Source organism: Peromyscus maniculatus, chromosome 5 (assembly GCF_049852395.1).
Source record: "Peromyscus maniculatus bairdii isolate BWxNUB_F1_BW_parent chromosome 5, HU_Pman_BW_mat_3.1, whole genome shotgun sequence".
Lineage (NCBI taxonomy): Eukaryota > Metazoa > Chordata > Mammalia > Rodentia > Cricetidae > Peromyscus > Peromyscus maniculatus.
The window spans coordinates 80,097,254-80,111,518 of record NC_134856.1 but is presented as its reverse complement, the minus strand read 5'-3'; the positions used below and the strand labels follow the sequence as shown (position 1 = coordinate 80,111,518).

At 44.4% G+C, this 14,265-nt stretch overlaps 1 protein-coding gene across 4 annotated transcripts in view; it reads right to left on the bottom strand.

Annotated features, from left to right (window-relative positions):
• The window catches only part of Frmd4a (FERM domain containing 4A), a 749,198-nt gene that overhangs the window by 585,980 nt on the left and 148,953 nt on the right, over window positions 1-14,265 (bottom strand). Inside the window, exons 7-8 of one of the 4 annotated variants that reach the window (XM_076572733.1) lie at window positions 11,172-11,240; window positions 10,598-10,729 (exon numbers count right to left, since the gene is read on the bottom strand). In XM_076572733.1, the coding sequence (XP_076428848.1) occupies window positions 10,598-10,642 (45 nt within the window). In that variant the 5' untranslated portion in view covers window positions 10,643-10,729; window positions 11,172-11,240. Of the gene's footprint in view, window positions 1-10,597; window positions 10,730-11,171; window positions 11,538-14,265 lie in introns of those variants that run through there. The other 3 variants (XM_076572735.1, XM_076572742.1, XM_076572732.1) reach the window with 3 other exon arrangements.

Here is a 14,265-nt window from a genome sequence, read left to right as displayed (position 1 = left end):
AGGCAGTGAGCATGTGCTACAAGGGTTAGAATTTGTCCTACACAAGCAACATGAGATCAATTATAGGTAATGACCAAATGCTCTGGTGAGTAAAACTTCTTCTAAACAATGCTGACCCCTCCATTCACAGACTCTTAATAGCCTTTCACTTAAATCTCCCCTTAAGGACACACCTGTGACCAAAAAAGTGCAGCCCCAGTAAGTCTGCATGACTTCCTGAAGAGACCTTCCTGAAGAGACAGAGTTCTTCCTTGTCAGCTCAGACACAGTTTGGGACTCAGGAATAGTATGAACCCCCATCATTTAGAAGCAGCCATGTTATAGGCAATCCAGGCCACATGGAGAGGGCCTCCTTGATGCTATGGTCAGCAGACCAACTGTGGTTTTGGTGATAGGGGCACCCACTACCCAACCAATGAGTGAAGATAACTTCCAGATTACAGACTCCAGTATTTAAGTCTGACCAGTCAAGTCTCTGGTGTGGAGCACAGACATGTTCACTGTACCCCACAGGAACTCCTTACAGTGATTTGGGGAGCAGAACACAGTGGTTATTTCAAGTCACAAAGTATTTAAGTGGTGTGGCAATGCCGGGTCTTCCCACACATACATGCACGGAGACAGACACAGCTGATTTGGAGAGTTGATTTTGTTGCTCATGTTTACTCTTAGCCCAGCTCTGCCCTGCAGAAAGTGCCATCATACAAATGGAACAACACTGAATACCTGGCAGAGACTCTCCAAGACTGCTTCCTCCAGGCCAGGCGGCATATACCACACAAGGGAAGTTAATTGAAACATCAAGGTAACATTGATCTCCCTCCAATGCTGCCTTTCATCATGCGCCAATATGAACTCAATTTAATCCCAGCGGTGCCGACGCCCTCTCTCAGGATTGGCTTGTTCTTCATTCTCTTTGGGGTTCCTGTGTCACCCCAGCCCTGCTCTCAGCCCTGATCTAATCACTGGCCTGCTGTAGCCTGTACTGCCACCTGCCCACCGGCCCCGACTGCCAGAAAATCCTATTACAAACAGCACCTTCAATTTGGTGGTGCTAAGTGAATGGCAATCTATAATTCTTCAAACTCTATTCCCCAACCCAGTTTGGGGCATGGATGTTACACCCCCTGCAGTCCCACCACTGCCATTCTGAGATTGAAACTGGAATCCATTGTGGAACAGTCGCCCCACAATATCCCTGTTATTCACCATATTCATCTCATCCCATTATACCCCCAAATTCCAGCCATTGACTCTGCACTGGCTTTCTCTCTCCAGTCTCCTACTGCGCTCTATTTTTTTTTACTAGCAAACTTCAAAAGCCTCACAACACATATTTAGCTGGTCTTTTCTGGAAACCCAGAGTCTCCCAAGTGCCGATAGTTCAAACCCAGGTCCAGTCCAGAGGATTTGAAATGTGGCCTCTCACTCACCCGATCCCCATTCAGCCAGTTTTCTTCCTCCTCCATGTCTTTAACCCTTAGCTTTAGTTAGGCCAGAGCTGTTCCTTCCAATTCCCCCCTCACACCAAGTCTCCCTTCATCGAGCACCTTCCCGTGTCTTCCCCTGGGAAAGCACTCTTTCTCTTCCCTCTGCATCCTTAATCATGTCCACTCTTCAGAGTAGTTCTGTAGCATCTTACTCAGTTTTGGTGAGATTTCTAGAATTTACTTCTCTAGACTCCTTCTTACCCATCACTAGCACCCTGGTCTTTGATACAGGGCTCCTTCTGCATGGTGTTTCCTGGACATTTTCTGTGATTCTAATTTGTCTGAAGAGACACAGGCTCTAGGGTAAAGGCCATGTTCCATAGAGACCTGAAATTCCTCCTCAAGTTTGTACCAGGGCTAATCTTTCAGGAAATAACCAATCGATTCCTTAATCTATGAACTATAATTCATATATTGCAAGGTTCTAGAGCCTGCTAAGCACCTTCCTGTCCCAGGGCTTCTGCCCTGGTTGGGATGTTCCGGCCGAGAGATTTTACCAGGGTCTTCCTTTGCCACCTCCTCTTCAGCTACATGCCACCCCCACAAGAAGGCTTTCATCACCACCCATCCTAAGCTGCATCTGAACACTGACTGAAAAATCACTACTTGAATAGATACAAGGCATTTCTTTCAGCAGCTCACCTGTTTATGCCCAGTTTGTTTTATTTTTGCTTTTCCTAAAGACACTGTAAACTTGGTGATCACAGAGGCCTCATTTGTCTGCTGCTGCATCCTTTGCATTAAAGAATGCCAGGGCTGAAGACACAGAGATCAGTGGCAGGGTGCTGGCCTAGCATGTGCCAGGCCCTACGTTCAATCCCAGATACCAGAAAGGAAACTCCAGGATCAGGAAGGGAATGCCTGCTCGATAAGAATGTGTTGGGTGAGTGGATGAGATGCTCTGTATAGTAGACACAATCTATTAAGGAAAGCAGATATGCATGCTAAATATCATATAGCAATAAAAGAAATCGCAGAGAGACATCTGTTTGGAAGTATCAGTCATGAGTAAGTGTGTTATTGGTGGACAGAAATACAGTTGTGCACCTAATGTGACATCTTGGTCAACAAAGAACGGCTCAAAGGGCAGTGGTCCCATAAGACTGTAACAGAACTGGAAATCCCTACTTCAAGTGACATACAGCCACCCTGGTGGGGAAGTGTAATGCATCACTCAAGTTTGTGGTGGTGATGATAGCATGAATGAGCTTCCTGTGCTGGCAGCTGTATAAAAGTATAGCACACACAGTTGGGCACAATGCATTCTACTTGACAGGAACAGGAACAGCTAGGTTACTGGCTTGTGCATTTGCTCTGTTATACTTGTAATCTTAATAGTATTTTCCCACTTATTTGAAAAATGGCTATAATGCAGCAATCTATGTTACATAGGGGCAGCCTGGTATATTTCATGTTTAGCTCATCACTTGATTGCATCTTACATAAGCCTACTTCAAAATGACAAAGTCACTTGAAATTCACATATTAGACTGTATTATCACTGTGAAGCAATGGAGGGGTCAAGGTCGGAACAGTGGGAAGGGATATTGTTGGGGCAGAGGCCTGATCTTTAAATGATGAATGTGGAATATTAGAAGCTTGAGGCTCATTTCAGTTACAATCAGTATCAGTAGAAAGTTTCAATAGAAAACGCCAGCCTTGATTTTTTTGAATATCCCTTTGGCAAAAGTCTCAAGGACAGACAATAGTACAGAGACTAGAAGCAGGTGCCAGGTGAGAGGCGATGCAGGTGGCCCAGGTAGGATGTCGGCTTGCACTAAGGAGGGGATGGGGAAGAACCAGATTAGACAAAGCCTGAAAAAGCTGAAGCAGCTCACACTGAGACCAACTGGAAGAGAGACGGCAAGAAGTCAAAAGTGCATCCCAGACAATGGGCAAGATGGCCTCACCACTAGCAAAGTCAAGGTATGTAGACCAGGGAAAAGACCAGAAATCTTCTTTGCAAAGAGCTGGGGGTGCTGAGTTTGAGGCACCTGTCAGGTAAGCAAGGGGATAAATCTGATAAGTTTGGATTTACAGTCATCAGAGTCTGGGGGCCAGGCCTGTGTCAAAGATATGATTGGGAAACTATTGATGTACAGATGATAGTTAATGTTGTGGGTATATGTAACATTGCTTGGGGAGATGAATTGGATCTACCACTCAGGAAATTGCTTCTCCAGGTCTAGACTGTGAGACGGAGATTTCAATATCCAGGGTTATAAAGAGCACTCATTATAATACAGTGTGAGTCACCAGCCAGTGTTACCTTGACATTGAAATTCAGCTCTGCTCGCTTGATGCTTACCACATGGATTTAGTTAAGCCAGCTTCCAGGACCTTTGATTATGACCAGGCGAAATACCGTATGTTCCGTTAGACATCATCACATCCTGGCGCAGGACTCAATGAGAAACTGCTACCTATATTTGCAACATATGTTCTCCAAACTGCTATTAAGCTTTTGCAAAGCAGCCATGCAATTAATCTTTAGCAGAGATGCTCTTACAGCCGCCCCATCATGTGTGGCAGCTCTGAAAGGCATGCATCTGACATTTGCCAGAGAGAACATATTGCTGCCCATACTTTAGTCATTTATCTTCAGAGGGTAAGAAAGTTTCCTTGGTTATTTAAAACATGAATGTAAATTTCAATATGTGTGTGACTGGAATGATTTTCATGACCATGGGAACATCTTTTTTTTTCCCCAAAGGCATTGGCTACTCATCCAAAAGTGGTCATTTGTTGCCTAGAGACTCGGGTACTAAGACAGAATTGGACAACTAATTTTTTTTTTTAATTGAGTTTGGCTCATTCATGCAGGAATCCAAGGAGATAAGTTCAGATAGATAGACAGATAGTCATGTTATGTTAGTTTAAGATAAAGCAAGCACTTACTAATACTGAGCCTGTGTGTTCTTTGGGAAAGGAATAGAGAGAGCTAAATACTTTGCATGTGTAGTTCAGTGAATTATCTCAAGTCTTATATGGTAATTACTGTCTCATTTTACAGATGGTGAGACTCCTTCAACCTAGAGGGGAAAATCAGACATTTGGGTTTCTCCAAATACATTTGTTTTGAAGGAAAGTTGACCTGTGGTTTAGAATTCATTGATGGTTTATCTCTTTTGCTAATCTTATTGGAGCTCTATTACAGGGTCTAAGGTGCCAAAGCCATGATCAGTGAGCATCTTTTGTGTCTGCCTTGCCAGACTCCCATCCTCCCTTCCGGATAAAGCCGTTCTCTATTTGGAGGTGTCTTCTCTACTGCATGTGACTGGGTGAAATTACCAGCCGGTCGATAGTCCTCTTACTTCCTCCAAGGTCTAAGTCCCAAGACCTACCTGGTCAGACATTCCCATTGTCAGATCCTGTGGTTGGCCCAGGGCCAGCCCAGTATCCAGAGGGCCAGAGAGGATATGGAAGCCATGACCAGCTGAGAAGCTTGAATATCAATGCTGTGTTCATCAATGCTTAGGACTGGTAATCCCAGAGCTGCTTCTGGGGGGGAAGAACTCCTAGCTACCTAGTTCAAAAAATTCCTTTTTTATCTCCCTGTTTTACAAATGCTGTAGTTTGAGTGTGTCCCTGTTATTTAAACATTAAAAAAAAAACAAATCAGTACATGAAATTTTATAAATCTAGCAAAAATTAATCTGAGTTAGCTTTATTGACATTGACCTCAAATCTCCTCTTTTGAAAGGGATACATTTATACATTAAATACTAGCTAAAATTTACTAATATCAGGATTGCACGTGTACATCAAGAAATCGAAACCTAGAAGATAAATAACTGAATTTAAGTAGGATGTTAGCTACTGACTTAGATGTAACTGTGATATGACCACTTCCCATAGATGTTTGGGAACAGCTCTCCTGCTTTAAGTACAATGTGAAAATAAATGATGTTAATAATCAGCTTCACCTTAGACCCAAACACTCAGGACCTGTGGCTGATGACCAGACTTGAAGACTTTTAGAAGTACTTGCCCTGTATTAGCTTATCATTATTAGCCTCTAACTTTCTATATAATTGATCAATATTGCTTCTTCAAGTTTCTGACAACTATTATTGAAGTCAGGGACGTTATTCAGGATTATCACAGGCTATCTGAGTCATGGTAGGCAAGCTGTTTATGTTCTCTAGACCTTAACTTCAGCACACCACAGGGAGAGACAGTTCCTGACTTCCCTGTATTGTGGGGAACATTTAGATGAACTATAGACACAAAAGTACTTTGGAAACTTTAAAACTTAGTAACTCAGAAGCAAGAGTTCTTGAGATGGAACTTAGTTTCTACTTACCTTTTGCCATTTGGGATGTAGGGAAAGTTTGTTATAAACTCCAAATAAACCTGTCACAGGTCAGAGGGAGAGGGAGGCTAAGTACCATATAGTAGAACTAAGACTGTGACTCTTCCAAGAATGCCCCACCAGCCCTCTCGATGTTACAATCCTTTGTTCCCTGAAGAAATCCATCCAAAGCAGTCAGTTCTTCAGGCACCAAAACAATCCAGACTCCATTACCTACTCAGTCCCTCCACTTTGGATTCCCTTTCTTGGCCCTCCATTCTTCAGCATTTACCTAAGCTTTAGGAACCCCGGAGCTTTGGGCATACCCTAGTGCCTTAACCCAGGCCTTCTATCCTGCACTCACTTGGCGATGTCTTCTGTGAGAGCTCATCTAGTTGTCCTGTGATTCTCTCAAGTTGTCTTACACATTTCTCATTTGGAGAAGCTGCCTTCTCATTCCCAGGGAACTATCCTGCCTCTTCAACTCAGCTGTAAGTTTGTTAAAGTCAGTAACTGGCTCCCATGTTTCTTATATGGAATATGTACTTAGCAACTAAGAGTTAAAAAGGAAGATGTCTAAATGAGAAAGATGGCTGAGGAAAAAAGAACTTGAGGGAGCTGGTATAATCCCAAAGAAGCACAGACATCTAAAACAAACTCTTCTAACTCACCTCCTTCATTCATTACAAAGAATCATGCACTAATTTCTCTGACTGAGTTTTTCACATATTAAATCTCCCTACTGTTGAATATAGCCTTGGCAAATTCTTAAAAATACAGTTCAAGAGATGGAATGTGGACAACATGATAAGTCTCTTACAGATACAAATGTTGTTCTACCTATTAGTTTAACACAGGCATCTTGCAGCAATTTTTAAATTTTGTATCTTAATCTTTTAATCTTGTATATTAACATAGAAAATGATAAATATTAAATAAGAGGACAAGACTTTCTGACTAGAAACACTGGAAGTAAAGAATGGTTGAGTCTAGGTCAACTAGGCCCTCAACGTAAGTGTTAGAAGGCCCTGGATGTCAGATTCTTAGCTTAAATACTGTAGCAGAGAACCTTGATTTTGAGATTCTGAACTGTCAATTTCAGGGGTATGAACATTGACAGGTTTCTCAATGTCTGATTACCAGGTGTATTTTGTCTAAAAAAGAGTCTTGAAGGAAATTATATAATATATGCAAAGATATTTGTTTATAGAAAGGCATAGTTCTCATTATTATTTATTGCCTAGCTACTTAACTTAATCTAAAAACTAATGTAGGGCTGGAAGGTGGTTCAGAGTGCAAATGCTCTTGCCTCTCAGCCTTATGACCTCAGTTTATTCCCAGGACCCACATAGTGGAAAGACAGAACTGACTCTTGAAATTTGTCCTCAGGTTTCCACATGCATGTAGACAGATAGAAACATGCGCGCGCGCGCGCGCGCGCGCGCGCACACACACACACACACACACACATACAGAAAGTTTTTAAAATCTTTAATCTCCTATCCTAAAGATTTGAGCAGTCATATTCTAAGGAACAAAATGTCACACTACTACCTTGGTAGCCTCTTAGTCATATATTTATATTCTGGATGAACAAAATGAGTGATCTCCAAGACAGGCATGGCGTCACATGCTTGTAAGCCTGAGACCCAAGAAGTAGAAAGAGGCAAGAGGATCAAGTGCTTCAGGAAAGCTTGAGCTACATAGCAAGACCCTATCTCAATATACACACCAATCAATTAATTAATCAATAACAAATCCCTGGGTGCCAGCATGCTCCAGCCTTTGCAGCTTTCCCGAACTCATGTGACCTCAACAAATGACAAAGATCCTGCCCTACAATTAGTCATATGCAGCAGGATGGGGAGAGAACAGAGCCTCCTTTTATTCTTGGGATTTCTCCGTTGATGGGGAGGTGAGCCTCTGATGTACGTCAGGACTTCTCCTCCTCCAGAGCCATCTACCTGCTCTTGACTCTATCCTTCCTTCCTCCATTATTTGGTTACTCCAGCTTTCACAGTCATCCGTCACTCCCCCCCTCTATTGAAAGAATCAGCAGGACCCCCCCCCCAGTGGGCCACGTCCACCTGGGAAAGGTACCTTAGGCACTGTCCTGAGGTCAGTGGGTTTTGTCCAGAGGAAGAAAGCAGGCATCTGTGGGGTTGGGCCCTGGCACAGCAGAGCATGAACAACCAGCTGATCTGACACATACTTTATCTGGCAGAAAAGCCATATGAGTGGGAACAAATTCCTCCTTTTTAAAAAGCAATGCAGTTCATGTGCTTGATTGGGAAAAAGTAGCAACACTGAATAAAGTACCCAAGCTGGCTACTCAGAGCTCCATCCTAGACAGCATGGTCACAGACTTTACATTTTGCCCAACAGAGTGAAAGGGCCCCGGGGGATCAGACCCTCTCAGTTAGCAGATGACCTAACCAGGACACACAGAGGAAGTGACATACTGAACATTACCAGTAAGTGACAAAGCTTGGAGACAGAACGCAGGGCTCTTCAACTCTCCAGACTCAGCTGCATCCAGAACCAAATAAACATTTCAACTGACTGTAACTCCTGTAGCCCAAGGACTCCGCAGCCGTAAACCACAACTACACTCAACCCACACGGTATTGACTGCCCCCGAAACAGTGCTTTCATGAGCTCTGGCTTTTGCTATCATACCATGCTACTCTCCCCAGTGAGCAGAAGCTTGATAAATACTGAGAGCTGATTGGCTGATTAATGATGACATACATAATAATGGATACAGCTTCCTTCCTGAACTCATAGCCAAGGCAGCTCCACTAAGTGGTCTCTTCTCCCCATTTCTTTTCCCTCTCACTTGCTTATAAATTTTGAGAATCATCACGAAACATGTCAAGGAAACAATTACTTTGGAATTTACCCTTTCAAAAGGCAAAAAGCACCGAAGTCCACAGGGGACATTTTTCCTGAACCAAACATGAACCGGAAAATGTGCAGTGACTCAGATTACATGCAGCACTCCTGAGGGCTCTAATCTTGGGGTCCATCACTGTGTCAAGAGCTATTTTCCTAGCTTCCCAGAGAGAAGAGATCACAATCCTTTAATCCAGACAGGAGGTGAGTGCTAGGCAGAGATCTTAGGCAACAGACATCAGTGAGCAGAGGATAAACTCTGAACTGAAGAGATAGCCAAGACAATATTAATATTAGGAGCCCAAGAGGTTGTGTGTGGCAGGGACAGCCCAATGGGGTAGGATGCAAAGCTTCTTTTCGCTTGAGTACCAAGGACTTCTCCTCAGGGTCTTATAGTAAAAACAGACATATATCTAAGCCTCGATGAGCGTTTAGTACAGAGGCAGAGAGAAGCAGGTATGCCAAACTTTCTCTGTATGAAAATACTGTATATTTACTAATATTAGACAATGTATATGAACATGCATACACAGAAGTGTGTGTGATTGTATTATTTATGCATGACCTGTGATTCCAGGGCTCCTCACAGAAATTAGAGTACAGTGTTAGCAACTATCACAAATACTCAGAACTTTGACCATGCATTTATTTGACCCACAATAGACAATGAGATATGTAGTATTATCATGCAGTAGCATTAATAAGTAGGGAAGCCATATAAAGAGTAATATCTAGAGCAATGCCTGTTCACACTTTCTAATTCATCCTTCCCAGTAGACCAGAAGTCAGAGAGGCCCATGCAATTTTCAGCAATTCAAGTGACTCTGAGGACCGCATGCCATTTTTATTTTGATTTATTTATTTATTTTTTGGCTAATGGAGCATGAGGAGGCACATCCCTCTTGATTTGATGTGGCTCTCCACCCAGGAGGCGAGCTCCCTCTAGCCACTCCTCCAAGTCACCTTAATAAACTCATCAGCCCTCAGCACGCTGCACTTTCCCATCGCAGTCAGGAAACACAGATCAATACACAGAGCAGAAGCACTTAAGCCCTGCTCATAAACTCTCCCGAGTAAATGCTAGGTACATTCCCACGCCAAGCTGACACAGCCTTCTTCCGGAGGCAACATTGCCAAGGCCTGTGAACTACTGGGCAGCCGAGGAGGAGGGAGGGGCCGCCAGAACCGCAAAGCAAACTGAACCCAGAGTCAAGCCCAAAGCCAACTGGCTTACAAGGCGCTGGGGCTGTCCTTGCCTGCTTCAAAGCACTAAGAGCAACAGCTTCCTTAGCATCATAAAAAATCAGAGGCGTTTAAAGTAGGTCAGCAGTTCACACACATCTAAATACCAATGTCTCCTGGCCAACTATAGATGGGAGAGGAGTGTCTACTAACTGGGCAGCTGAACCGTCACAAGGGCCACCGTGAGCCTCCTTGGCTTCTCTAGAGGAACCTGGGAAGATAACCTTCAGTCTGGAGACAAAAAAATTAAAATGATTTTTTTTTTTAAATAAATCCCACAGCTGCCCTGGAAGGAAATCAAACAAACATCCAAGCACAACTCTCTGAATTTGTATTCAAAAGACCCGGAGCAAAGGATGCTGAGCACGGAGGGGAGGCATCTTGAGATCTATCTGGAGCCACCCTGAGCACCTGTTTGTAAGCACGCGTCTCGAAATAGCATTCAGCAACAAGTTTCTAAAATGGCAAATCTACTGCTGCTTTTCCCTGAGAGTGCTTAGTCACGCTAATCCTCGGACCCCAGAAATCCTTTCAGAGGAGCCCGCTGGATGAAGCCGAGCCGTGCTTTCCGTGTCTGCAGCCATGGCAGCAGCCGCAGCAGTTAGCAGCAGTCCCTGAGGCAGGGGAAGGCTGGAGTGGGCACTGCTGGGCCCCACCTCCTCCCCAGCACACTCACCATCAGCAGGCTGAGAGCGGAGTCCGGCACCAGCTGCACTGCCATGGTCCCTGATTGCGACTCCCATGCACAGATGCTTCTGCTGAATCAGTCTGCCTGGGCCCAGGGCAGCTGCAGAGCATCCGCCAGCACCTAGAGCAAAGCAGCCGGACATACAGACTTAGGGAGCCAAGGGCTCAAGGTGAAGCTAGGCCACATTTCCCGTGGGGTGGGGAGGAGGGCAGGGGGATGTTGGGAAGATGGGGTGGGAACTGTGCTTAGGAAGAGCAAAAAAAAAAAAAAAATACATATGGAGCAGAAGGCACATAGCAAGCTGCAGGTTATTTAAAGGTGAGCTCTCCCTAGCTTTTCTAAGCTGCATGCAGAAACCGCATCCAACACAAATGCAACACAGGAGCCCGGAACGCAGCAATTCTAGCTGCTACCTTAGCCTAGGCAACAATTCTGCTTTGAACCGACAATTAAAATAAAACATTCCCCATTGCAGATAAATCAGCCAGCCCGACCAACACCCCGCCTCCCTGCATCTCTCAGCAAATTCTGCTGCATAAACATGCTGAATGTCACAACCTACCGGCTTGCAATCTGGTCAGCTGCGTTTCTCTGCTGCAGAAAGGTGTGTCTCTTCAGCTAAAGCAAGTATCTAGGAGAGAGGGGGCCGAGTCTGACCAGGAGGCACCGGGCAGTCACTGGAGATGAGCAGATGCCCTCATGATAAGTGAGGACCCACTCACTTAGGAATTGACCCCTTCCACCTTCTACTTTCCCTCTCCAAGTGGACTGCAGGCGCAGCTCCCTGCAGGGCTGAGACTTAGGGAGAACATGGAATTATGCTGCCTGTTCTGTGAGCGTTCTGATCCCCTGCCTGTACCACATGTACGCAGCCAGACACCCTCTACCTCTCTCTCTCTCTCTCTCTCTCTCTCTCCCTTCCTCCCTCCCTTCCTCCCTCCCTTCCCTTCCCTCCCATCTCTCCATAGGGCTGCCTGTTAGGAATTTTGAAGGATCCTCCCTAGTGCAGGAGAGGGAGGGCAGAGGAGGCTAATTTGTAAGAAAGGACACTGTATAAGACAGAAAGGCAGATTAGCCTTGAAAAATCCTATCACTGGGGGTACTTTCCCTTGAAGATGTCAAAAAACAAAAACAAAACCGAAACCCAGGAGGCTGCCGCCAGGTTCTGTTATATACCATATATACCCTGTGTTCAGTGCCCCTAAAGTCTTCCTCCAAATGAAACAAGTCAAGGCACCTTTACAGGAGCGTGGTGAAATTCCTAGCCTGGATTCTCATTCAATTCAAAGTGTCAACACTTCTGGCAGCAGTTTTTAACGTCCTTTTTTGATCCCTGCTTTTACTCACCTACTGTAAAGACCCCTAAAATACCTAGAAATGAACTGGATGGTGTGAAATTCAGGGGCAAGGAAACTGACATTGTATATTAGAAACCCTCTTCCTATGATTAAGCACAGCTGTAGTCTCTATATACTTTATATGTGTACGCTTGTGTGTGTGTGTGTTCACAAACACATGTGCAGATGTGTACACATGCATGTGGAAGCCAGAGGATAACCTCAGATGACATTGCTTAGGCTCTGTCCACCTTGTTTTTTGTTTTGTTTTGTTTTCAGGGATTTTTGGCTTTCCCCTAAGTAAGTTAGACTAGATATCGGGGAGCCCCAAGGCCTGGCTAGCCTTACCTTCCCAGCATGGGACTCATAAGCATGTGCCACCATGCCCAGACTTGTATATGCAAGATCTGGGGGTGCAACTCAGCTCCTCATGCTTGCAAGACAAACACTTTAACGATAGAATCATCTCCCAACCTTCCAGACTCTCTAAGGCTGTGGTTCTCAACATGTGGGCCATGTACCCTTCAGAGATATCCTGCATATCAGATATTTACATTACAATTCATAACATGGCAAAATTATAGCTATGAAGTAGCAATGAAAATAATGTTATGATTGGGAGTCACCACAATATGAGGAACCATATTAAAGGGTCACAGCATTAGGAAGGTTGAGAACCACTGCTCTAAGGTGTGTATGTGGTCACCGTAGAGCAATTGCTAAAACATTTTCTTTGAATGAATGAAATGATGCTTCTCTAATTTCTCCTATGGTGACCTGATGACCCTGAATCTTTACTCAATGTTACTTGATTGGGTTCAAACATCATTGACCTCAGGTGTCCCTGAGAGAATCACTTCCTGGACCTGAAGATTCAAAGCAACTGTTCATGACTGTAGCCTTGCCTGGAACTGTGAGGACATTCTGGACATGGTAGAAAGGGTCCTAATACCTAAAACTTAATATCAGTAATCAAGAAATGATAACTTCAGAAACACATCTTGGTACTGACTTGGGAACCCTCCCTCTGGCTTACCCTCTCCCACAACCTCCTGAATGCTCAGTTCATCCTTGTTCAGTGCCTGTTTTGCCTTTCTGCTATCGAACTTTTGATCTTCGAGGAGGTAAGGCGTGCACCGGAATTACTTACAGATGTTAAGATATGGAAAATGCTACCCAGTGACTTCAAGACAAGTCTTTGGGTAGCAGCGCGACAAGAAATTCCTTCTGGCTAGATTCTGAGATGAGCCCCAAGGGATAACAAAGCATCGTTTTAATATTTCTGTTCTGCTTAGCTCTATGTGGACGATGCTCTTGTGAAATATAGAAAGCAGAAGAGTTGAAGCTACTTCAAGTGGTGCATGTGGACAGAGAGCAGGCTTATTCTGCAGAGACAGGCAGGGGTGGCTTCAGGTGTGGAGGAATCCAGGTTGATAGAAAGGCTGGAGAGGTAGGTGAAAGACTGAGTCTCCATCACGGCTGCAGCTCTCTGCTCTGGGCCCTTGTTTATGTTTTTGTTTGTTTGTTTGTAAAGGAATTGTCCACTTACAGCCCAGATTCCCTCAGCTAATGAAGGAATGCAACAAGTCTCTTGTGTGGACCTCAGGAAGGAACAATCTCAGGGCTGTGAGGGTGAGGGAGCAGGGAGGGTGAGGCAAGAATGGAGTCCCAAGGTAAATTTCCCCCTACCTCAGCCCAGTGTACAGGATCAACCAGTCCCAAAGCCTGGCTGCAGCATGAAGGGGGCAGAGGCTGCCAACAGCACTAGGAGTTGAAATGACCTTGGCAGCAGCTAGGGCCCCACAGTTAGAAAGTGACTGCATTTTAGGGAGAATACGGGCCCAAGAAAATCTGGGAAGTAAGTAAATCAAATTCACTAAAAATATACGTATTGTATTGTTTTCAATGTCAAATTTTTCACACAGGGTAATAAAATAGTTCTTGACTTCTCTGTTTGGGCATTTATAAGTGCTTTAAGTTATTAATACTTTTTTGTTTTTGTTTTTCGAGACAGGGTTTCTCTGTGTAGCTTTGTGCCTTTCTTGGACTCGCTTTGGAGACCAGGCGGGCCTCGAACTCACAGAGATCCTCCTGCCTCTGCCTCCTGAGTGCTGGGATTAAAGACATGCGCCACCACCACCCAGCATTAATACTTCTTTGTACCTTTTTTCATTTACTTTTTGCCAATTTTATACATATGTACAATGTACTGTGAACATGGTCACTCACTATGATCTCCTAACTGGAAAGGAGTTGAGGTGTGCACAATGTCACAACTAGATAGATACCCTTAATCTTTGCGTATTCTCACAGCTCAAA